General features: G+C 44.2%; 1 protein-coding gene across 1 annotated transcript in view; it reads left to right on the top strand.

Moving 5' to 3' along the window:
* LOC109898084 (cadherin-2) overlaps positions 1 to 23,526 on the top strand; it is a 109,985-nt gene extending 86,459 nt beyond the window's left edge. The window contains exons 14-16 of the mRNA XM_020492865.2: positions 4,506 to 4,645; positions 7,977 to 8,138; positions 21,920 to 23,526. Coding sequence (XP_020348454.1) covers positions 4,506 to 4,645; positions 7,977 to 8,138; positions 21,920 to 22,126 — 509 coding nt within the window. The 3' untranslated portion in view covers positions 22,127 to 23,526. The remainder of the gene's footprint in view (positions 1 to 4,505; positions 4,646 to 7,976; positions 8,139 to 21,919) is intronic.
* The last annotated feature ends 2,557 nt before the right edge of the window (positions 23,527 to 26,083 follow it).

Here is a 26,083-nt window from a genome sequence, read left to right as displayed (position 1 = left end):
GAGAGTCTCGCCTTTACACAGAGGGGACATATTGTGTAGCCCAAACTGTGCGGATGCTACAAACAGAAATTTGCAAATCGGCTGTACCAACTGTACCAAGTGTCATCTTTCCATAGAGAGATCATAATAGTTTGTAGGCCAAACCATTCGGATGCTACAGACGATTGTGTGAGAACACCAATTTTCAGGATGTCTCATGGTCTGACAAACACTCTCTAGCTCTGTCACCTTTCACCACAGGTGCAGAAGTGTTATATAAGCGGATGCGGTGGATTGGGACACATCCAATGCCAAATAACAGATATGCTACATGACCAAAAGTATGTGGACACCTGCTTGTCGAACATCTCATTCCAAAATCATGGGAATTAATATGGAGTTGGTCCCCCATTTGCTGCTATCACAGCTCAACTCTTATGGGAAGGCTTTCCACAAAATGTTGGAACATTGCTGCAGGAACTTGCTTCCATTCAGCCACAAGAGCATTAGTGAGGTTGGGCCATTAGGCCTGGCTCGTAGTCGGTGTTCAAATTCATCCCAATGGTTTTCGATGGGGTTGAGGTCAGGGCTCTGTCCAGTCAAGTTCTTCCACACCGATCTCGACAAACCATTTCTGTATGGACCTCGCTTTGTGCACAGGGGCATTGTCATGCTGGAACAGGAAAAGGCCTTCCCCAAACTGTTGCCACAAAGTTGGAAGCACAGAATGAATGTCATTGAATGCTGTAGCATTAAGATTCCCCTTCACTGGAACTAAGGGGTCTAGCCCAAACCATGAAAAACAGCCCCAGACCATTTTTCCTCCTCCACCAAGATTTACAGTTGGCACTATGCATTCGGGCAGGTAGCATTGTCCTTGCATCAGCCAAACCCAGATTCGTCCGACGTTTCCACTGCTTCAGCTTTCAATGGCGACAGGTTTTACACGACTCAAGCCGACACAAGGTGGCATCCTATGACGGTGCCACGTTGAAAGTCACTGAGCTCTTCAGTTAGGCCATTCTCCTGCCAATGTTTGTCTATGGCGATTGCCAGGCTGTGTGCTCGATTTTATACACCTGTCCGCAACGGGTGTGGCTGATTCCACTAATCTGAAGGGCTGTCCACGTAATTTTCGACATATCAGGCCAGGTAGTCCTGAGGCATGTCCTAGGGCTCAGGTCCTATGGGAGGGGAGAGGGAGAGAGAGAGAATTAGAGGGAATATACTTAAATTCACACTAGCCCCCTGCCACATAGACTATTGCAGCATAGATACTGGAGGCTGAGACGGATGGGTCGGGGACGCTGTGGCCCAGTCCGTCGATACCCCCGGACAGGTCCATCCACTTTGCCAAAGCACAGCCCCCACACCACTAGAGGGATATCAATAGACCACCAATTTACTACCCTGAGACAAGGCTGAGTATAGCCTATAAAGATCTCCTCCACCGCACGAGCCCGAGAGGGCGCAAAACCAGACAGGAAGATCACGTCTGTGACTCAACCCACTCAAGTGACGCACCCCTCCCAGGGACGGCATGGTAAGCCAGTGACTCAACCCCTGTAATTGGGTCAGAGGCAGAGAATCCCAATGGAGAGAGGGGAGCCAGCCATGCAGAGAGGGCAAGGGTGGTTCATCACTCCAGTGCCTTGCCGTTCACCTTCACACCCCTGGGCCAGACTACATTCAAATATAGGACCTACTGAAGAGATGAGTCTTCAGTAAAGACTTAAAGGTCGAGACTAGGGATGATGATGTATCGGTGAACATATCGAAATCGGACGATATTAGCTAAAAATGCTAACATCGGTATTGTCCGATATCTAGTTTAACGCCCAATGTGCAAAACCGATGTCAAAGCTGACGTGCATCTATGTAACGTAGGTACATGATGTAATGGCGCCACGTAAAATGTTGTGCTATACGTGCAACACAGCATTCCTATAAACTAGCCCACAATGACTGCTGTGTGGATCTAGCAGTCATTTGAAAGAGTAACAAAATTTCAGCTCCACAACTCAAAGGCAAAATACATTAAAGCCAAGATAATGGAATTCATTGCCCTTGACAATCACCCGGTCTCTGTCGTGGAAGATTTTGGCTTTCGCCGTCTGGTCGAGCACCGGTACACACTACCAAGTGAGCTATTTTCCCCCTACCGGAGTTACACAGTAATTGAGTCACTGCTATTAACTTAACTTAACTGGAACGCCGTTTGGGTCTTTGCGTGTCAAAAAAGATACAGTAGCACTGTCAAAGCTATGCAAACAAGCAAACACCGGGGGTACCTAGCAATACAACCAGCCTGAAAACTGACCAGTAGAACCTGCAGTCATTTTCATTATTCTTACCAATGATTTAGGAATCCGTGTGAGTAAGTATTGTTGTTCGCTTATTGAAATCTAACTTCAGTTCATGAAAATAAATAGCTAGTCAGCAACTGAACCCGGTTGCCCAAAGCTAACGTTATAAGCAGCCAGATAGCCTCATCTGACTAATGAGACTCGACTGCATCGGGCTATGTGTTGTGAAGCTAGCCACAATAAGGATTAGACACAATAGTGGAATTTGCGGTTTCCTTTCAAAATAAAAGTATGTAATTGACAGTAATGCAAATTAATACAAATAGTAGAATTATGCCATACTTTTATTTTGAATGCTAACTGCATAGTTCACTATTGTGACTAATCATTATTGTGACTAATCATTATTGTGGCTAGCTTCACATAGATGGGTTCGACCACCATTAATCAAATAAGAACTGTCTTATAAATTAGAGTTATTTTAGATAACACCTAGCTATATAGTTAGCTAGCTAACTGTAGCTACTGAAACAGATGTTGTGTTATTTGACACGTCAAATAGTGTTATTTGATGTGTATCTTTTTTGACACACAAAGACCCAAACAGCGTTCCACAGAAATCCTGTTTGAGAAAGAAACGACTGAGCAAATGAACAACGAAACAGCACAGTAAATAAGTGAAATAAATAGGTTTTCATTATGTTTTACTGGTAATGGGGACATCCGTAAATGCCAAGAAAATTACTTTTTGGTGTGCGTGTGTAACCTTTATTTAACTTGGCAAGTCAGTTAAGAACAAATTCTTATTTACAATGACGGCCCGGACGACGCTGGGCAAATTGTGGTCCGCACTATGGGACTCACAATCACAGACGGATGTGATACAGCCTGAATTTGAACCAGGGACTGTAGGGACGCCTCTTGCACTGAGATGCAGTGCCTTGGACCGCTGCGTCCATGTGTGTGTGTTAACTATTTAACTGTACTAGAATGCTTTAAAAGCTGCTAAAATTGTAAATATTGGTTATTGGTATCGTTTCTGTTTGGCAAGGGAAATATCGGATATCGGTATCAGCCAAAAATATCATATCGGTGCATCACTAGTCGAGACCAAGTCTATGTCTCTCTCACATGGATAGGCAGACCATTCCATAAAAATGTTGCTTTATAGGAGAAATCCCTGCATCCAGCTCATGCATGGTTCAGTGTTGCTTGCCTCCAGGCTTGCCCTTTAATCTTTGATAATTTGCAAGCCCTGCCACATCCCTTGTGCATCAGACCCAGCGAAGTAGGATTTGATCTTAGTCTTATATTGACGCTTTGCCTGTTTGATGGCTCGTTGGAGGTCGTGGCGGGATTTCTTTGAAGCGTCCAGATTACTGTCCTGCTCCTTGAATGCGGCAGCTCTAGCCTTTAGCTCAGTGCGGATGTTGCCTGTAATCCATGGCTTCTGGTTGTGGTTTGTACGTATGGTCACGATGTCATCGATGCATTTATTAAAGAAGCCATTGACTGATGTGGTAAACTCCTCAACGTTATCGGATAAATGCCAGAACATAGCGAAGCAGTCTCCTTAGCTTAGCATCCGCTTCAATGGACCTCTTCCGTATTGAGCACATCACCGGTACTTCTTAACCCCCTTTCCCCCTTTTACAGTCCTTTGACACCCCTCTACCCCCCTCGCCCAGTCTACCCCAACCTCCCCAGTCTAGCCCTTTGCCTCACCCTTGCCTCACAACCCCAACCTCACACCCAGCCATCTTCTGAAATCTGCACTGAATATGTGGATCAAAGCAGGGAATTGCTGATCAGGCTCCTTTCAATCTTAAAACCTCCTCTCTTTAACATGGCAGAGAAATATGGATGAATAAAAACTGTTGTTCCCTTCATCCTTACCTACTTTCTATCTTGTCTCCACCACCATCCTCTTTATTGTTCTCTCTCTCTCTCTCTCTCTCTCTCTCTCTCTCTCTCTCTCTCTCTCTCTCTCTCTCTCTCTCTCTCTCTCTCTCTCTGTCTCTGTCTCTGTCTCTGTGTGTGTTTTTGAGTGATAAGGGAATATAGTGTAAATGTGCCCTTGGATGCAATGTGCACTGCTCAAATGAAATGGTTGTGAAGTTCTAATTATTCCTCTCTTTCTCTCCCCCTCTGTCCCTTCCTCTCTCCCCTCATCCTCCCTCCCTCTCCTCCTCCTCCCTATTTCCCTCCCCGTCTCCGTAGTGATGGTGTTGTTCTTTGTGATGTGGATGAAGAGGAGGGATAAGGAACGTCAGGCCAAGCAGCTGCTCATCGACCCAGAGGACGATGTCAGAGACAACATACTGAAGTACGACGAAGAAGGAGGAGGAGAGGAGGACCAGGTAGAGAAAACACACACTAACATTAGCATAATGATAGCATAGCCAATCAGCTGTTGAATCAGATGGAGGGTTAGCCGTCCGCTAACTGCTAGTGGGAGACAAGGTCAGTGCTTGGGTAAAGGGGGGAGGCAAGGAGGATTTACAGTGGTTGACACACAGACACACACACACACACACTGAGGGGTCACATGGGGGCAATTCCACGAAAACTGAACTATTCTGCTATTTTTCACTTTAAAATGTATGTCAAATTTACCATCTACACAGAAAAAAACATGTACAAAAACACATTTACTTGAAGAACAGTGCAGATGCAAAGTTTGGTAAAACAATGAACTGCAAAAATCATCATTCTGTAAACAAACTTTGCACTTGTTTTTGTAAAATATTATTTGTGCATTTTTACAAGTAGTACTTGTTCATAGAGGTGTATGGTTTGTTAATATTAGAAATCAACGAATGAGTCTCAGCGTCATTCTGTTCCAGTGGACTTGTCCATGGGGGTTGTAGGACCTAGCTGACCAATCATTGGATATTAATAATGGCACTCTGAGAGGGGGTGATAAACATTTATTGCCATGGCAATGGCATGGGAGGCGAGAGACCATCTTTCACTGCGATGGATGCTACTTCCCACCCATTGTTCGGGAGTGACGGGAAAATTAACTGTTGGTGAGCGTAGTGGCTAGTTCCCCCTGATCAGCCCCCCCAGCTGTGAGATGGATTAGTAATGTCTGTCTGGGACTCCCAGTGGTGAGGGGCTATGGGGAGTGGTCAGGCCAGGGACAGCTACAGGAACAGTCACACAGTCTGGCTCTCTGGTTCTAAACGGATACTATGCTACACTGATGCCAATGGCAGAGCCCCAGAGGGTGCAACCCATAGGGCCCTGGTCAAAAGTACACTATAAAGGGGATAGGGCGACATTTGGGATGTAGACAAAGTCTGGCCCTCTAGTCCTAAATGGTTACTAGACTGAGGCTAACACCATTGTGTGTTGATGGTCATATAGCCAATGCTAACAACAGCACAGGCCTGACCTGTAACAAATCCAGCCAATCCAAAAAGTAAGGTGTACAGTCTCTCTATACATTAATCGCACATTGTGGCTCTCTCCTGTGGTACTAACGGCCATATCCTCTTCAACCAGCCACTGCTAAGAAAAGCACAAACCTCTTTCAGAAGACCCAAACACAAAGACTTCCAGACATACAGTTATAATACAGCCTCTCAAATGACAAACACACACACACACACACACACACACACACACACACACACACACACACACACACACACACACACACACACACACACACACACACACATTGCACATGTTACATTAAGCGTTTTAAATGGATAAAACAATTTCATCAGCTTTTTGTGTACTTAGCCTATCATCCTGGTGTCAAAGACTGAGCATGGTGAGCAATGACAAAACCCAGCTATTTTCCTCCGGTAACAATGGCTGAGTCCCTTTCAGACTTGACTGACTAGCTGGCTGTCTGTAGAGATGTCTGTGGTCGCATTCCAGATGGCACCCTATTCCGTATATAGTGCACTTCTTTTGAGCCCTGGTCAAAAGTAGTGCACTTTAAAGACAATAAGGTGCCAAAGGGAAATAAGCCTGCATGTGTTCTCCTCTGTCTAGGAAATAACAATAAAGCCTAGCATAGTGACAAAGCCATCTGTATTTATCCATCCATTTCCTCGACCTCTCTCTCTGTCCATCATGCTATGGTGGCATTCACAGCTCTCCCCTGAAAGTGTTTCATTGGTTAGCTATTACGGTGAACAAAGTCCAAGGTCAATACTTGGCCAGGCTTTATTGTCCCTGAAAATGCTCTTTAAGTCGATCCCCCTTGGAGATGAATGTTTCATCATGTTTTTCTGGATGATTTCTCAATTAATCAGACACTGGCAATTCAAAAGGAGATCAGACCCTATCTCTCTTAGCCTTCTATCTCTCTCACGCTCTCTCTCAATTCAATGTAATGGCTTTATTGGCATGGGAAACCTGTTTACGTTGCCGAAGTAAGTAAAATAGATAACAAAAGTGAAATAAACAATAAAAAAATGAACATTCTCTCATTCAATGAGTCAGTGTAAGGTCATGTTGGAATGAGAGAGAAGGATCATGACAGCAGTTACATACACTGTTAAAAATGACTCTTTGGATGAACCTAAAAAACAAGTAAATGAGTTATGTTTTTTAAATGCAAAAATACGGCATGTGTTGAATTCAAATGTATGTTTCAATGCCAACTGTTTCATTGGATTATTACCAAACCTATATTTCAAGTTGCAATTTATTTCATTCAACACTCAACTTAAGTTTCCCCTTTGATTAAACTTAATAAATAACAAATCCAAAACTAATATTTAATGTAAATACAACCCATTTTCAAGGGGGGGGGGTCAATAACTTGAAATTATGTTTCCAAACATATTCGACTTTCACATGTAGTAGCCACAAGATCCTAACCAAGCATTGGCTACCATAACATAGAAACGTTATCAGTTTCTTTTGAATCACATGCACCTATGCACATACTGTATCATCACAGATGCTGGCAGTGTACATGTTTGAGTAATGAATCGAATAGGCCACATTAACTGGAATGACATTCCCTCTCAAGGGTGAGCAAAAATAACGTGAATTGTCTGGAAAGCCTCAATGCTTCAGGAAGCGTCATTTTCCCACCACTACCGCTATCCAATGCGCATGAGGTGTTGAAAGCAATTTAGAAGCTTTCATTCCATAAAAAAACATTGAACCGTCAAATTTGTTATTTGATTGCAAACGAATTGTAAAGAATAGGTTGAACGAACCAAAGTGTAATTTTCAATCATTCCAATCAGTAAAAGCACTTCAGGTGTACAACAGCATCATGTTGCTTTTTACAGTGTATACGCAGTGGTGTAGTGAAAGGTAAACGCACGTAACGGCATTTACGCACCTTTTTTTATTTTGCGTGAGTGTTTACCCACCTTTTGCTGAAAATGCTTTGAAAGGATAGTGAGCATGACTTTATTCACAGCAAATGGCAATCAGCATTTACCCACATATTGTTTTCACCACCACATCACTGCATTTCCAACCAGTGTCACAGTGTTATGTGATCTCTGATCAGGCATTGTTTATATAGAATAAACTGCTTATGTTTCAGTCATGGTTACCGCACCACAGTGTCACCAACATGGGAATAATACGTAAGGATCGACGTGGTAGTGCAGCCTGTGTTACATTGTTTGATTCAGTGTATTCATCTCTCTCTCTCCCTCCCTCCCACCTTCATTCCCTCCCTCCCTCCTTCCTTTCCCCCTCCAGGACTATGACCTGAGCCAGCTGCAGCAGCCCGACGCCTTGGAGACGGAAATGGTGAAGGTGGGGATCCGACGTATGGATGAGAGGCCCCTACACCAGGACCATATATACCCCCTCCGTTCTGCTGCACCCCACCCCGGAGATATAGGAGACTTCATCCACGAGGTAGCTAAAGAGTGTGTGTGAGTCTGATTGGGAGCATGCTCGCTTACATGTGTGTCATTGTGTGAAACTATGCGTATGAGCTTGTGTGTGCATGACTGTGTGTGTGTGTGTGTATGTGACTCACTGTGTGTGACACAGAGAGAGAGAGCCTCTATGAGTAATTCTTAATTAGCTTTGCTAACAGTGAGGATTAGCGTGATAACAACATGGGCTGGCCTGGCTGGCTATTTTAAGATAAATCCATTGAGTTTCATTAATCCCCAGAGAGAGACTGGCTTTGGGCTCCACCTCTAGACAGCTCCAGTTGGCTCTACAACAGAATAGTCATAGCTCAATCTCAGTTAGGTAGATTTAATATGTGTGTTGAATCTAGTTTGTTGATGTCTATACTGTATCTAGGCGATGAGGACAACTCTTGGCCAAGGGTTAATACAGTATGTTTTTCTACTGATCAGTGGGACAGTAACCGAATGGTTGCTTGTTCAAATCCCTGAGCCGGCAAGGTGGAAAAATCTGCTGTTCTGCCCTTGAGCAAGGCAGAAAACCCCCACAATAACTATTCCCCAGGCACCGATGATGTGGATGTCGCGTAAGGCAGCGCCACGCACCTCTCTGATTCAGAAGGTTTGGGTTAAATGCAGAAGACACATTTCGGTTGAATGCATTCAGGAGTGCAACTGACCAGGTATCCCCATCCCTCTGCTGTGTTTCCTAGGTCTTGTCTGTCAAATCAAATCAAATGTTATTTGTCCCATGCTTCATAAACAACAGGTGCACTGTAACAAATTGCTGAAAGTTTACTGCAAAACTTTCAGTTACTGTAATTCTATATTACAATACTGTAAAGAGCAATGCATTATCGGGGATCATCGGCGTTCCGCTACACTGGTTTAAAATAATTTGACAGTACAATTTTACAGTAAAGTACTGTATTAACTGTATATTTACAGCAGCATACTGTGAATTATATTGCATTGTGGGAAAATGTTGTGGGAGTGCGAAATAATCTCTGGATCATTAACATATTTTGAGGTGTACCTTGAAAGAGGTTATACAGTATTTGTTGCGCCCATTAGTGAGAATGCTGTACCCCACAGAGTACAGTACCATACAATTTTATATGTACAGTACCAGTCAAAGGTTTGGACACACCTACTCATTCAATGGGTTTTCTTTATTTTTACTATTTTCTACATGGTAGAATAATAGTGAAAAACATTCAGAACTATGAAAAAACACATATGGAATGATATAATAACCAAAAAAGTGTTAAACACATCAAAATATATATTTTTTGATTCTTCAAAGTAGCCACCCTTTGCCTTGATGACGTCTTTGCACACTCTTGGCATTCTCTCAACCAGCTTCACCTGGAATGCTTTTCCAACAGTTTTGAAGGAGTTCCCACATATGCTGAGCACTTGTTGACTGCTTTTCCTTCACTCTGCGGTCCAACTCATCCCAAACCATCTCAATTTGGTTATGGTTGCGTGATTGTGGAGGCCAGGTCATCTGATGCAGCACTCCATCACTCTCCTTCTTGGTCAAATAGCCCTTACACAGCCTGGAGGTGTGTGTTGGGTCATTGTACTGTTGAAAAACAAATGATAGTCCCACTAAGCGCAAACCAGCAGGGATGGCGTATCGCTGCAGAATGCTGTGGTAGCCATGCTGGTTAAGTGTGCCTTGAATTCTAAATATATCACTGACAGTGTCACTAGCAAAGCACCCCACACCATCACACCTCCTCCATGCGTCACGGTGAGAACCACACATGTGGGGATCATCTGTTCACCTACTCTGTGTCTCACAAAGACACGGTGGTTGAAACCAAAAATCTCAAATTTGGACTCATCAGACCAAAGGACAGATTTCCACTGGTCTAATGTCCATTTCTCGTGTTTCTTGTCCCAAGCAAGTCTCTTCTTCTTATTGGTGTCCTTTAGTAGTGGTTTCTTTGCAGCAATTCAACCATGAAGGCTTGATTCACACAGTCTCCTCTGAACAGTTTGATGCTGAGATGTGACTGTTGAACTTTGAGCATTCAGAAATGCAAGCTGCCTCACTTTCGAGGGGCTGATGCGGTTTCTTCTCTCAGTAATTATTGTCCTGTTTTCGAGAAGACCCTCTCAAAGGGAAAGGATGTGGCCACTATGCAGAGTCTCCCTGTCATGACTTTAGTAAACCGTGGGTAGACAGAGGGTTTGTTCTTCCACCAGCTCAGAGGATCTGCAGATCTTTGGAGGAGGGGCTCCTCCACATAGTATCGGACCTCCATTATGGCATCTGCTGAGGGATTCCTTCGTGCTGCATCCCCAGTTGCTCTCTCGTCAAACAGCATCCAAACAGCAGACGTTTGTGGCACTACTGCTGGTGCTTCTGCTCCATCAGATCCTTCTTCTCCCTGTTGCTCTGGTGCATGAGCCAGCTGACTGCTGGGGCTGTCCCTCCCTGCTGCTCAGGTTATTATTTGAAGAGCATCATCAATCGCTCTGGCCTCAGTGAAGTCTGACTTCATAAACCTGGGGTCAAGTGCAGCAGTTTCTGATAGCACGTGATTATATTCCACTCTGTGGAACCTTCTGTCCATTGATGAACATAGGGTGTCCATCAACTCTGTCACATGTCCTGTGGTTACATTTGCTTCTCTCTGGCGGCTGGCTGTGATTCGCTGCAGACCCTTACACAGAAGTATCATTTTTGAGACTGTCACATAGCTGAAAAGAGAGAACAGTACGTTTATTAGTTCAGGTTTTATCTACTGGAACTACATTATCATCTACTGCTCATATACATAAATAATATTGGACTAAATAATGATGTAGTAATAACTGCTTACTGTACCTCTCTCCACTGATCTCCACAGTGACCTGCTCAAAGGGTTCCAGGACTCTGCACACCTCCTTCACCACCTCCCATTCCTCTTGGGTCAGAGCATCAACAGGTGCATTGACAATGGCAGAGGTTATGGCATCCTTGACTCAAGAAACCGCTTCAACATATAAAATGTTGAATTCCACCACTGTAGTGCAGTCTTGTTTAGGCCTCAGCTCAGGCATCCCGATCTGGCATTGTGTAGACTTTAGTTTTTCAGCACTTACTGTGCTCCTGTGGAAGTATTCCACAGCTGCTTTCACTTTGTCGACAGTGGGCTTCATCACCTTCAGAGCATCTCTTACAATCAGGTTGATTGTGTGGGCAAGACATGGATGATGGGTTATGTTAGCTGCATTGATGCTAACACAACAGCACTTTTCCATCGACTTTCCATTCCCTGGCCACTCTCAACAGTTCCTCTGCCAAGTTCTCTGAGGTGTGTCTGTGGCTGAACTCAAAGCAGTCCAGAAGACAGCTAGACATCAAAAATCTTCACTGAAGTAACATGTAACTGACATGTAAGTAGAGGTTACCCTTGATGTCCAGCACTCAGTGGTAAGGAAAACTGCAGGAGCTTTTTGGACTCTTTCCCACACTGAAGCCCATGTGCCCTCATACAGTTGTGGAATAAGTGATTTTGAAAGGGTTTTCCTGCTTGGAATTGTGTACATTGGATTTAGACTATTGCTATCATTTCTAAATACCTCTGTCCTCCACGATCTAAAATTACTTTAAATTGGTGGCAATCATTTTAACCAATGCAATAACAATTTGGCCTTGTTTTGCTACAGACATAGACTTTGGCATAAACTGGTCCATAGAAGACTGCGTTGCTGTGGGTCGCGGAGTAGGCCTACTTCACTGAGTGGATACACTAGCAGGCCCGCTAGTTTCTCAAAGCTCTGCAACAGCTAGCTTCACAGTTGGGTGCACAGTTCCCATATGATGGTGTAGTTTGTGCATAGAACCGGCTTTATATGAGATTTTGTTTTGGCAAATTCTACACTGTGCTCTAACATTGTCTACATTATTAAAATGCATCCAAATGCTACTGTGCTTCCGACTCATTTTCCAGCTGTTGTTTTCACAGCTGTCCTTCCTCTCTCTCCTCGGCTGCTAAGTGTATGACTGTGAGTGAGTTGTCTCGGCCCTCACGGATCTTTGGTTCATTGGTTGACACTGTGTGTCTGATTGACAGGAACTACAGGTGAGGCTGTTAGCCTGAGCAGACAGTCAGAACAAATGTGTGTGCGCTTGAGCATTTAGGCCTATAATTATTTAATACTTTTTTGGGTTCTTTGAATTGGTTCATTCTATTTATTTAGATCTTTTGATTATTCATATCTTAATTTTTTACTTATTTTATAAATAGATTTGGCTATTCTGATATGAGAGGCGGATCAAAAAGTTCTCTCTTAGAGCTGACTCGTTTGCGAACGACCCATCACTAGCATAAACGTGAAACACCAAATAATCATAAATATACTGTAATATACAAGTACCTAGCAGACAACCAGTTTGCACTAATCCAAAGTAATTAGAGTAAAATACTGAAATACCAATATGATTACAGTAGCATTTACATTCTTACCATGTCATTGCTCTGTATGTTGCAGTAATTTACTGGACACTGGTGGCAAATTACTGTGAATATAACAGTAATTTACTCTGAACTAGCCAGAGACTGGCAAAGATTCATCCTTAATGTATCTTATTACAAATGTTGGATATTTTGAAGACCAATGTATCCTTAACTACAACAGCATTCCCAGTAAAAATGGTTCCAGAAATCGTACTTGTTAAGACTATGATGTTTTTTATCAACCTTACGTGAATGCACTGACTGTAAATCACTCTGGACAAGCACGTCTGCTAAATTACCAATATATAAATGTTTTTTTTTAAATGCATTTGCAAAGCACATTGTGGGGTGTTATTCTAATAAGCTCCGCCCTCAAACTATTTGTATATTGATCAAATTTGCTCTTGTTTGTGGGCAGTGGTCCTAATACCTAGCAGTGTGCTTTGCAAGTGTTATTTTTTACATTTACATTTTGGTTATATACAGTAGGAAACACTCTTATCCAGAGCGACTTAGTCAGTGTATTAAACTAAGGTAAACAAAAATATACCACAGTCATAGCAAGTAAAAAGATTGTTACCGTTACCAAGAATGTTGTAGTTAAGCAGGCTACATGCAAGTATGTATTTGTTATAGAAAATATGGAATACATGTATGGTAATTAAACTGTTGAAAAATAGGCTATGAATTGTAATTCAGACCAGTGAAATACAAATTACAAAATAACTATTGAAATACCTTATCAAATACAACATAAATACTGCCCAGCGTTGGCACTAACTACTTGCACTGTAAATTTGCCATAGTTTTACTAACCACTATGCTTAAAGTAATGCACTGTAAATTCTAGGAATACAGCATGTTACTGTAGTCAGGTGTTCCAGTAATATGCTGTAAATTTGTGTTAGTGAAGGTCCTGTAAATATACAGTAACCTGCACCCAAGCGCCTTTGTCTTGCTGACTTTGAGGGAGAGGTTGTTGTCCTGGCACCACACTGCCAGGTGACTGATTTCCTCCCTTTTGGATGTCTTATCGTCATCAGTGATAAGGCCAACCACCGTTGTTTCGTCAGCAAACTTAATGGTGGTGTTTGAGTCATTCACGACAACGCAGTCGTCAGTAAACCTGAGCTTAGTGATGAGCTTGGAGGGCACTATGGTGTTGAATGCTGAGCTGTAGTCAATGAACATCATTTTCACTTAAGTTTTCCTCTTGTCCAGGTGGGAGAGGGCAGTGTGATAGAGATTGTGTCATTTGTGGATTTGTTGGGGCGGTGTGCGAATTGGAGTGTGTCCAGGGTGTCTGGGATGATGGTATTGATGTGAGCAATGCCCTTCAAAGCATTTCATGGCCACAGATGTGAGTGCTTTGGGGCGGTATTTATTTAGACAGGTAACCTTGGCATTCTTGGGCACGCGGACTATGGTGGTCTACTTGAAACATATTACAGAGGTTGAAAATGGCAGTGAACATACTTGCCAGCTAGTCAATTGATGAGTATGGGTCCTGGTAATTCGTCTGGCCACACATCCTTGTGAATGTTAACTTGTTTTAAAGGTCTTACATAGGCTACAGAGAGCGAGATCACACAGTCGTCCAGAACAGCTGGTGCTCTCATGCATAATTTGTTTTAATATTATGTTTCTGCATGCACATTGATTGATTAATTTATCTTGCACTACACAAAGATAACATACATTTTTCTAAACTAATCCAATCTGTGTAAGAGGTTGGATTTATTTAATGTGTTATTGAGATGGTTGTTCCAGTTTAGATTGTTAAATGAGACTGCCTTAACCATCTTCTCTACCTTTCCTGCAGCTGCGTGTTATTAAAAGTTCCTATTGTTGGCTATCTTGGCTGGATTCCAATAGGAATTATATAACGCTTTGCAAACCAGTAGAGGTGGGAAACCGAGGTGTTCTGAATGCTTCCTCACTTTTTACTCTGAGATTCTTTATCTGATCACAATGTCCATTGGTGACATCTGCTGGTCAGCAATAAATAGCTGCATTTTTCTTTTGTTCTCTCCACTGTTTTCATCACATCTCCATTGCACAGCAGTAAATAGTTAGCTTTAGTAGCCTATAATCAGTTGTTTACTATTTTTCAAAAACGGAATCTATGGCATTACTTAGGCTGCTTAATTTAAGACAGAAGCTTATAGTATACTAAATAAAACAAATTATTTGAACATCAGTGCAGAAAGTGTGGTTTAAGAACAACTTACACAGACAAAACCAAAATCAAAACTAAAAAATCAACTGGCAGCGCAGCAGTCGATTTTCACAAGGCCTGGGACCTAAGGGAAAGCGGCATGTAAACATGTAATCGACATCATCAGCTGTGTGAAGACTTAAATGCAAACTACAACTGCTCACAAGAAAGCTGCAACGTAAGGACCTGCACTTCTTTCAACACATACATTGAAAACTTGAACGTCGGGGCAAGGATACAGCACAGCTTGACAGTGCACGTTACGTAGAGCAAGTCCAGAGCATCTTATCTGAGTTTGACAGTCGTTTTACAGACTTTGCATCACTTGAGCTTATTGCCACTTATATGTGCTTTCCGTTTGGCACAGACCTACTGTAAATGTGGAAGTCATTGCCTCCAGAATGGGATCACTTTTTCAGTTGGACACAACTATAGCAGAAACTGAAATTCGGCTAAAATGCAGGGCAACCACTGAAATGAAGGAAGAATTCTGGGAGCTACTGCTAGAGGAGTCCGTATCCCAAAATAATAAAATGTGCTCTCAACTTATCAGCCCTTTTTGGATCGAACTACCTCTGTGAGTCTGCGTTTTCTCACATGAAGATAATAAAGTCCAAGAAGAGATCTACTATGACTGATGAGCACCTTGTGGCCTGCACGAGACTTGCAACGAGCTGCTACAGCCCTGAATATGAAAACCTACTTGCCTCCATTGTTATGAGTGTGTATCGGAGGCGAAGTCAGGTGCAGGAGAGCAGAGGGTAGTGAACAGGCGCAATTTATTCCGGTTTAGAAAACAGCACATAATAAACAGAAATGTGCCTAAAACACGGAACATAGACAAAAAATAAATGCGTGTAACAAAATCCACAATATCCAAATACACGTACCGGAAGACGTGTGTAAACATGACCGGGCAGAGGGAGGAGACGACAGGACTTAGAGAAACGATCCACAACGACCAAGATCATGGTGTTCCCCTGTGAGGGAGGTAGATCCATTCGAAAATTAACCGACAGGTGTGACCAAGGCCATTGTGGAACTGGTAACGGATGTAGCTTACCTCTGGGCAGGTGTCCTTACACTGGGCGCACACCGAGCAGCAGGAAACATAAACCCTCACGTCCAGAGCCAAGGTGGGCCACTAGTACTTCCCAGACAGAGAGCGCACCGTCCGACCGATCCCCGGATGATCAGAGGAGGGTGATGTGTGGGCCCAATAGATCAACTGGTCATGGACAGCAGACTGAACGTACTGAAGTCCGATGGGACACTGGAGTGGAGCGGGTTCAGTATGCCATGCCCGCTCAATGTCCACGTCCAGCTCCCACACGACCGGAGCTACAGGGAAGGAGGCCGGGATAATGGGAGTCTCATCCATGGGCCGCTCCTCTGTTTTCATACAGCTGGGACAGTGCATTTGCCTTCACATTCTGGGAACCTGGTCTGTAGGACTGGGTAAACACAAAACAGGTACAGAACATGGCCCACCTTGCCTGATGAGGATTCAGTCTCCTAGCTGCCCGGATGTACTCCAGGTTGCGGTGGTCAGTCCAGATGAGGAAAGGGTGTTTAGCCCCCTCAAGCCAATGTCTCCATGTCTTCACAGCCTTAACCACAGCCAACAGCTCCTGGTACCCCACATCATAGTTCCGCTCCGCTGGGCTGAGCTTCTTCGAGAAGAAAGCACAGGCTCAGAGCTTCGGTGGCGTGCCCGAGTGCTGAGAGAGCACGGCTCCGATCCCAGCCTCTGACGTGTCCACCTCCACTATGAATGCCAAAGAGGGATCCGGATGGGCCAGCACGGGAGCCGAGGTAAACAGAGGCCTCAACTGCCCAAAAGCCCTGTCCGCCTCAACAGACCACTGCAGACGTACAGGACCCCCTTCAGCAGTGAGGTAATGGGAGCAGCCACCTGGCCAAAACCCCGGATAAATCTCCGGTAGTAGTTGGCAAACCCTAAAAATCACTGCACCTCCTTAACCGTGTTGGGAGTTGGCCAATTACGCACGGCTGCTATGCGGTCACTTTCCGTCTCCACCCCTGATGTGGAAATGCTATACCCTAGGAAGGAAACGGACTGTTGAAAGAACAGCCATTTCTCAGCCTTGACGTACAGGTCATGCTCCAACAGTCATCCAAGTACCTTGTGCACCAAGGACACATGCTCGGCGCGTGTAGCGGAGTATATTAGAATGTCATCGGTATACACCACTACACCCTGCCCGTGCAGGTCCCTGAAAATCTCATCTACAAAGGATTGGAAGACTGAGGGAGCATTCATCAACCCGTACGGCATGACGAGGTACTCATAATGCCCTGAGGTGGTACTAAACGCCGTCTTCCACTTGTCTCCCTCTCGGATACGCACCAGATTGTACTCACTCCCGAGATCCAGTTTAGTGAAGAAGCGTGCCCCGTGCATTGCCTACATTGCCGTGGCGATAATAGGTAGCGGGTAACTGTACTTCACCGTGATTTAAAAAAATATATATATATATATATATATATATATATATATATATATATATATATTTCACCTTTATTTAACCAGGTAGGCTAGTTGAGAACAAGTTCCCATTATAACTGCGACCTGGCCAAGATAAAGCATAGCATTTTGACACATACAACAACACAGAGTAACACATGGAATAAACAAAACATAGTCAATAATACAGTAGAACAAAAAAAAATGTTAAGTCTATATACAGTGAGTGCAAATGAGGTAAGAAGGGAGTTAAGGCAATAAATAGGCCATGGTGCAAAGTAATTACAATATAGCAATTAAACACTGGAATGGTAGATTTGCAGAAGATGAATGTGCAAGTAGAGACATTGGGGTGCCAAGGAGCAAGACAAATAAATAAATACTGTATGGGGATGAGGTGGGTAGATAGATGGGCTGTTTACAGATGGGCTATGTACAGGTGCAGTGATCTGTGAGCTGCTAAGACAACTGGTGCTTAAAGCTAGTGAGGGAGATATGAGTCTCCAGCTTCAGATATTTTTGCAGTTCGTTTCAGTCATTGGTAGCAGAGAACTGGAAGGAAAGACGACCAAAGGAGGAATTGGCTTTCGGGGTGACCAGTGAGATATACCTGCTGGACCGCGTGCTACGAGTGGGTGCTGCTATGGTGACCAGTGAGCTGAGATAAGGCGGGTCTTTACCTAGCAGAGACTTGTAGATAACCTGTAGCCAATGGGTTTGGCGACGAGTATGAAGCGAGGGCCAACCAACGAAGGCGTACAGGTCGCAATGGTGGATTGTGTATGGGGCTTTGGTGACAAAACGGATGGCACTGTGATAGACTTTATCCAGTTTGTTGAGTAGAGTGTTGGAGGCTATTTTATAGATGACATCACCGAAGTCGAGGATCGGTAGGATGGTCAGTTTTACGAGGGTATGTTTGGTAGCATGAGTGAAGGATGTTTTGGTGCAATATAGGAAGCCAATTCTAGATTTAATTTTGGACATGAGATGCTTAATGTGATTCTGGAAGGAGAGTTTACAGTCTAACCAGACACCTAGGTATTTGTAGTTGTCCACGTATTCTAAGTCAGAGTCGTCCAGAGTAGTGATGCTGGATGGGCAAGCAGGTGCGGGCAGTGATCGGTTGAATAGCATGCATTTAGTTTTACTTGCATTTAAGAGCAGTTGGAGGCCACGGAAGGAGAGTTGTATGACATTGAAGCTCGTCTGGAGGTTCGTTAACACAGTGTCCAAAGATGGGCCAGAAGTATACAGAATGGTGTCGTCTGTGTAGAGGTGTACCAGAGAGTCACCAGCAGCAAGAGCAACATCATTGATGTATACAGAGAAGAGAGTCGGCCCGAGGTTTGAACCCTGTGGCACCCCTATAGAGACTGCCTGAGGTCCGGACAACAGGCCCTCCGACTTGACACACTGAACTCTATCAGAGAAGTAGTTGGCGAGGCAATCATTTGAGAAACCAAGGCTGTCGAGTCTGCCAATAGGAATGTGGTGATTGACAGAGTCGAAAGCCTTGGCCAGGTTGATAGATACGGCTGCACAGTAATATCTCTTATCGATGGCGTTTATGGTGTCGTTTAGGAACTTGAGCGTGGCTGAGGGGCACCGATGACCAGCTCTGAAACCAGATTGCATAGCGGAGAAGGTACGGTGGGATTCGAAATGGTCGGTAATCTGTTTGTTAACTTGGCTTTCGAAGACCTTAGAAAGACAGGGTAGGATAGATATAGGTCTGTAGCAGTTTGGGAGACCTACATCCTTCTTCTTCACAAAAAAGAAACTCAAGGAGGCGGGTGAAGTGGAGGGCCGAATGTACCCCTGACGCAGGGATTCGGAGACAAATGTCTCCATAGCCACCGTCTCAACTTGTGACAGGGGTACACGTGACTCCTGGGAAGTGCAGCGTCTACCAGGAGATGTATCGCACAATCCCCCCGTCGATGGGGTGGTAATTGAGTCACCTTCTTCTTACAGGAGGCGTGAGCCAAATTGGCATATTCTGGGGGAATGCGCACAGCGGAGACCTGGTCTGGACTTTCCACCATGGTAGCACCAACGGAAACCCCTACACACCTCCCCGAGCACTCTCGCGACCACCCTATGAGAGCCCTCTGTTGCCAGGAAATGGTAGGGTTATGACGAGACAACCAGAGAAGACCTAGTACCACGGGAAACGCAGGAGAGTCAACGAGAAAGAGACTGATTTTCTAATCATGAACCCCCTGTGTCTCCATGGCCAGGGAGATGGTGGCCTCCCTGATTAGCCAGGACCCTAATGGTCGACTATCCAGAGCGTGAACCGGAAAAGGTCTATCCACGGGAATAATGGGGATACCTAAACTAAGTGCTAACGCTCTGTCAATAAAATGCGGGGAGAACTCAGGGAAACAAACAGGTACAAACAGGTGAACAGCAGAGGACTCTGGATGAAAGTGGTGCATATTCACCTGAGGTGACGCCAGAGTGCCCTGCCTGCTTCCTCGACTCCAGAGGGACCAACCCGGCACTGACCGGCAATGTGCCCTCTGCGGCCACAGATGGTGCACGTGAAGGCTCCTCTTCCAGCCTCCATACGCGAATCCCCTCCCAACTCCATGGGTGTGGGAGCGATGGGCGATGGAACTGACAGAGCACACTCAGGACGTCCACAGATGACCAGCAGGTTATCCAACCAGATGGACATATCCACCAGTTGGTCAAAGGTGGTGGTGGCATCCCTGCAAGCAAACTCCCGTCGGACGTCCTCACGTAAGCTGCATCGATAGTGGTCGATGAGGGCCCTGTCGTTCCATCCTTCTCCGGCTGCCAAGGTCCGGAACTCCTCGCTCCTCGTCCCCTGCCTCAAATGGAAAAGTAGTTCACCCGCCGCTCTACCTTCAGGCGGATGGTCAAAGACAGCCCGGAAACGGAGGGTAAACTCCTCGAAGTCGTCCAACACCCCGTCTTCCTACCCCACACGGAGTTTGCCACTCCAGAGCTCTCCCTGAGAGGCAGGAGACGAGGGTGGATACTCTCTCCCTTCCTGAGGGAGCTGGGTGAACAGTGGCCAGGTAAAGGTCCAGTTGCAAAAGGAACCCCTGGCACTGTGCGGCCATCCCATCATACTCCCTGGGAAGGGAGAGACGTATTCCACTGGAGCTGGAATCGGACGGAACGTGTAGAGATAACCCCGGTTGAGCTGGTCTAGGCACTGGAGAGACTTCCTGTCTCTCCCAGCGGTCCATGGTCTGGACAACGCGATCCATCATTGCACCGAGATGATGTAGCATAGCCGTGTGTTCCTGGACGCGTTCCTCGACCCCTCTGACCGGTGTACCTGCTCCTGCTGACTCCATGGTTGGTGTAGAATTCTGTTAGGAGTGTGTATCGGAGGCGAAGTCAGGTGCAGGAGTGCAGAGGGTAGTGAACAGGCGCAATTTATTCCGGTTTCCGTAATTCCAAACAAATGGATACATGAAAAATGGAGCTGCGATGGCTAGAAAGCCAGTGACGCCGAACGCCTTCCGAACAAGGAAAGGAGCCGACTTCGGCGGAAGTCGTGACATCCACCCAATGCCAAAAGTCACACAATAGTAGAAAATTAAGTAAGTTGCACTCATTTGTGGAAAACATGTTATTTGTCCACATTATATTTGGGTATCAAATAGGTATCAAAGCAGCAGGTCCATACTCAGTGGTGTGTTGCGTTTCATACATTTTGTGGTTTGGTTTCGATTTAGAGACTGTAGACCTCATCAGGCTGGCAAATGAAAAAGTAGATTGGGCATACCTGCCTTACAATTTTAGAACAACACCCCAAAATGAGTTACTGTAACACCACAGGTGTTATTTCCCTAACACTGAGAAAGTGTAACAGCATCAGCAAGTGTTAATTTATGGGGGGTTTTGCAACACCCATGGTGTTTAAGAACTCAACACTCTTGGGGTGTTAACTTTTCGAAGTGTTGATGAACTAAGGTTAACACTATTTGAGATGGTCCAATATATTTTCTAAGGAAGTGTTACATTTAACACTGTGGTTGTTAAAATTCTGATCACAAATTTGCTGTGACTGAGACTGACATGTTCCAAAAACATGTCTAGAGCCTCATCTTATCAGATTTATTTTATTGATTTTAGCACTGTGACAAGTCGTCAGTCAATGACAAAGTTATTATTATATTATAACAAAGTCTGTCAGCTGTGGTGTGTGTGTGCACGTGTGTGTGTGTGTGTGTGTGTGTGAAGTATGTGTTGGCTTTAAATATAGTGCTGTGCTCAGTAATCTGCTGAATCTCCTCAGAGAGACAGACCCAGCATCTGTCTAGCCTGACCTAAATCCTCCTCTTCTCTCCTCCACCCTCCATAATCTCAATTTTTTTCTCCTCTACCCTTACTCTCTTGCTCCCTCTATCTCTCTCATTCTATATATCTCATTCCCCCTCTTTTTCTCTCTCCTGACAATTTTTTTCCCTTTTTCTCTCTCTTTCCCCTACCTCTTTCCCCCACCTCTTTCCCCTACCTCTTTTGCTTTTTCCCTTTTTGTCTCCTCTTCTTTCTCTCCTTTACTCCCTCATTTTACCTTTTATCTCTCTCCCCTTTCTCTCTCATTATTTATTTATCTCCCTCCACAGGGTCTGAAGGCAGCTGATAATGACCCGACAGCGCCTCCCTACGACAGTCTTCTGGTGTTTGACTATGAGGGCAGTGGCTCCACCGCTGGCTCCCTCAGCTCCCTTCACTCCTCCTCTTCCGGCGGAGACCAGGACTACGACTACCTCAGCGACTGGGGCCCACGCTTCCGCAAGCTGGCAGACCTCTATGGTGGAGGGGACAACTAGAACTAGCCCCGTGCTGGGGGGAATTGGCAAGGGGTGGGTGGGATGGGGGAGGGAACATGAGTGGCACTTTTCTATCATGGGACAGGGAAGGAGTGCTGGTTGTAAAAGAGACTTCTATTTTGGCTGACTTGAACAGAGGACAGAAACAAAGTGGAGTATGTTGGTGTGGCAAATGCTAGCCTAACCTGCTAGCATACAGGATAACTGAGCCTCGTGTATTGTTCCCCATATGCTTAGGATAGCTAAAACTCAGAGGAGAATATGGTGACTGCTTGCCTAGCCTGCTAGCATGCAGGCTAACTGAGGTTAGAATGGAGTTTTAGCCTACATGCTAAGGGTCGCTAACAGCTCGAGTACATTTCTGTGGCAACTGCTAGCCTAGCCAGTTAGCATACAGGTTAACTGAGGCTAGCGGAGTGTTAGCCCACACGCTCAGAGGAGAACATTGGAAGTAAACCGACCATTGGTACTTTGACGGGTAGTTAACGGCGAATGAGAGAGTCTGGGTGGTCGCTCAGCAGTTAACGATGTTAAAGACGCTTAGTTACACTTGAATCTCACAGTACAGAAGCACTGGGGTGAAAACGTGCCTTGTTGTACATTATTTTGATTCTGTTTTTGTTTTTTGTTCTTCATGACTTTCAAGGTCCTGACTCTAGCAGGGATTTTCGTCTGTAAGAGAGCGGATGTTTAAAATGAGGAACGCATGCTTCACCACGTGTGTTTGATGTGTGAAATAAAGTGTTGTTCAGGTTACACCTCACTGCCAGAGTGTGTAAGTCATCTTCATTGCCATGGAGACACACAGGATGAACACTCCCCATTGCTAGATCGAGAGCATTGAGAGATGACATGTACAGTAAATGCTAAAAGACTAGATAGTTTCCCTGTTTTTCTTTGTTTTGTTTTAAGCTTTTTTCACATTGTAAGTTTTTGCTAAGTAAAGTCACCAGTCCTACATTTTGTAGTAGACATATTGTTTAGTTACTCTGAGGTTTGGTCGGTGGAGACGACCAAAACCAGAGTGGGGTCAATTCCACTTCAATTCAGTCAATTCAGGAAGTAAACTGCAATTCCAATTCCAATTCCAATTTTTTTAAATGTAATTGTAATTTCAGTTTACTTCCTGAATTGATTAAATTCAAAAGGAATTTACTCCAACTCTGACTAAACCAAGATGACAATGATGATGAAGATGTTCATTCTGTCCGTTCATCTGCCTTAGTGTTCATCTGGTACTCTTCTCTGATTGGCTACTCACTGTAAACACAAATATGTACAGATTGTATTTTATTTTTGGTTGTTGTTCTTTTTTGAGCGTGGTCTCTGAAAGTAATGCTACTATCCAGAACGTTGTATATGTATAATTTGGATTACAGATTAAAAATGTTTTGCATGTTTTTATCTTTTCATTATACAAAAAGGTATTTTCCAAATTTTTACACACACACACACACACACACACACACTCCCTTTATTCCCAACTCAGGGATTCCAGCTCCTTTTCAGGGCTATATTTTCTCCCTCTCTCCTCTCCGTTCTTCCATCTCTATTATAGACATTAGTGTGGTGGGCTGTTAATATGTATCTGTGGTTTGGAGTTTAGGTTGCTAATGCCTTAGGCAACATACAAACCACCACGCTAACTCCATCCTACTCCTCCACCTCACTGCGTGCGTGCGTATGTATGGAGTCCTCTGTGGGCACATCTTCAGTCCGGTATCTGTTGATCAATCAATGTCATATTCAACCAGCTACTGGCAAGTCCTATTTTTAAACTACACAATCTATCTCTCTCATCCCTCTTTCCCATCCCTATTCTCTTTTCCTATTCTGCTTTTCTCATTCCTATATTAACACCCCCCACCACCACACACACAGACATCTATCTTTACATTATTTCACTCTTCCAAGGGCCTTTATCTACAAATACACACAAGGCCTTAATCAACTCCCCAACGGGCGAGGCAGAAGTTGAGTCATGCGTCCTCCGAAACATGGCCCGACAAACCGTGTTTCTTTACACCCGCTCGCTTTACCCGGAAGCCACCCGCCCCAATGTGTCAGAGGAAGCACCGTTCAACTGACAGCTTGGTCAGCATGCAGGCACCCGGTCAGCCACAAGGAGTCGCTAGAGCGCGATGAGCCAAGTAAAGCCCCCACCGGCCAAACCCTACCCAAATGACGCTGCCGCCCTATGAGACTCCCGGTCACGGCCGTTTGTGACACAGCCTGGGATCGAAACTGGGTCTGTAGGGACACCTCTAGCACTGCGATGCAGTGTCTTAGACTGCTGTGCCACTCTGGAGGAATATGTTTTATTTTTTAATTGCACCTAGTTTATCTAAACATTGATTTCCCAATTAACTGAATGGTGGGGGTGTGTATATAATTGTCTTATATAAACACCACATGCTGACCTACTGTACACACACACAGACACACTCTTTCTCTCACACACACACACACACACACGCACACTGTAATTCCCAGTTTGTTATTCTGTGTGTGTTTGTCCTCTAATTCTCCCATTGGGGATGCCTGAGCTGTAGCGTACTGTGGAAGGTTTAAATCTTCTCCTTTCTTTCTCTTCTTCCTTTGTTTTAAATCCAACATGAAACACATTGTGGTTTCACACTGGTTTCACTCTCCAGTGTGGCATCCATTAACTCCCTCAAGGGCATGTCAGCTACTGTATATCTTTACTCTACAGCCTGCCGGAGACAGAGAAGAAAGAGGGGAGAAGGAAGAGGGGGAGACTGAAAGGATGCTGTTTGAATAAAACAGAGTTGAAAGAATTATCTCCAACTGAAAGAAAGAGGAGGGCAATATGTTCAACCAACACCACTTTATTACCTCGATGCACTCACTACCTGAATACAGAAAGAAATGACAAAGACAGAGCGTTTTATGGCTTAATTGGTAGGAGGAGCTAATCATCCTTCCCCCTTGGTTCGTAGCAGACTATTGGCAGTTACAAAGTGTAACAGAAATGACAAGTAATACCCCTCCCTCTGTCCCTCAAATGTGATCATGGGTTCTACTATGGCCAAGTGTCACAGACAAGGTGCACCTTGCTTTCTTTCCCCTTCATTAGTATGTTCTTAGGTGACAGTTTCTTAACAGTAAGTCCATATACAGTGCATTCAGAAAGTATGTATATCCCTTGACTTATTCCACAGTTTGTTGGGTTACAGTCTGAATTAAAATGACATGAAATCTATATTTTTCTCTCACCCATCTACACACGATACTCCATAAAGACAAAGTGGAAACATGGTTTTATATATGTTTGTACATGAATTACACAAAAATATGTAATTTACACAGGTATTCACCCTGACTCAATACTTTGTAGAAGCACCTTTGGCAGTGATTACACCGGTGAGTCTTTCTGGGTAAGTCTCTAAGAGCTTTCCAGTCCTGGATTTTGCAATATTTGCCAATTATTCTTTTTAAAATTCTTCAACCATACATTTTCAAGTAGATTTAAGTCAAAACTGTAACTCGGCCACTCAGGAACATTCACTGTCTTCTTTATTTATTTTTATTTAGGGGTACATCAACTTTAATATTGCAGATATATTGTGGCTTCCATCAATGTAATTGTCTGAGTCATTTCCCATCCCCTATATACTTTTTTTGATAAATATATATACATCAAATATATACTGTAAATGTATTATTTTCCCCTAACCCTACCATCCCTTCCCTAATTGGAGTAAACTAATGGAAAACAACTCTTAGGCCTTTACCTCCAGCTTATACAAACTATACTGTGTATATTTTACAGACATAGTATATTTTACAATAACCATATTTTGTTTGTTTTTATTCCTATCCTTCAACTCCACTCAACCCCTCCCATCTATCTCTGAACAGCATTAATTTCTATTTGTCACATCTTTTTGAACTGTGCTGTGATATTTCACTGTCTTCTTGATAAACCACTCCAGT

The sequence above is a fragment of the Oncorhynchus kisutch genome, linkage group LG10 (assembly GCF_002021735.2).
Source record: "Oncorhynchus kisutch isolate 150728-3 linkage group LG10, Okis_V2, whole genome shotgun sequence".
Taxonomy (NCBI): domain Eukaryota; kingdom Metazoa; phylum Chordata; class Actinopteri; order Salmoniformes; family Salmonidae; genus Oncorhynchus; species Oncorhynchus kisutch.
The sequence above is the reverse complement of the archived record's forward strand: the minus strand, read 5'-3'. Positions and strand labels throughout refer to the sequence as shown.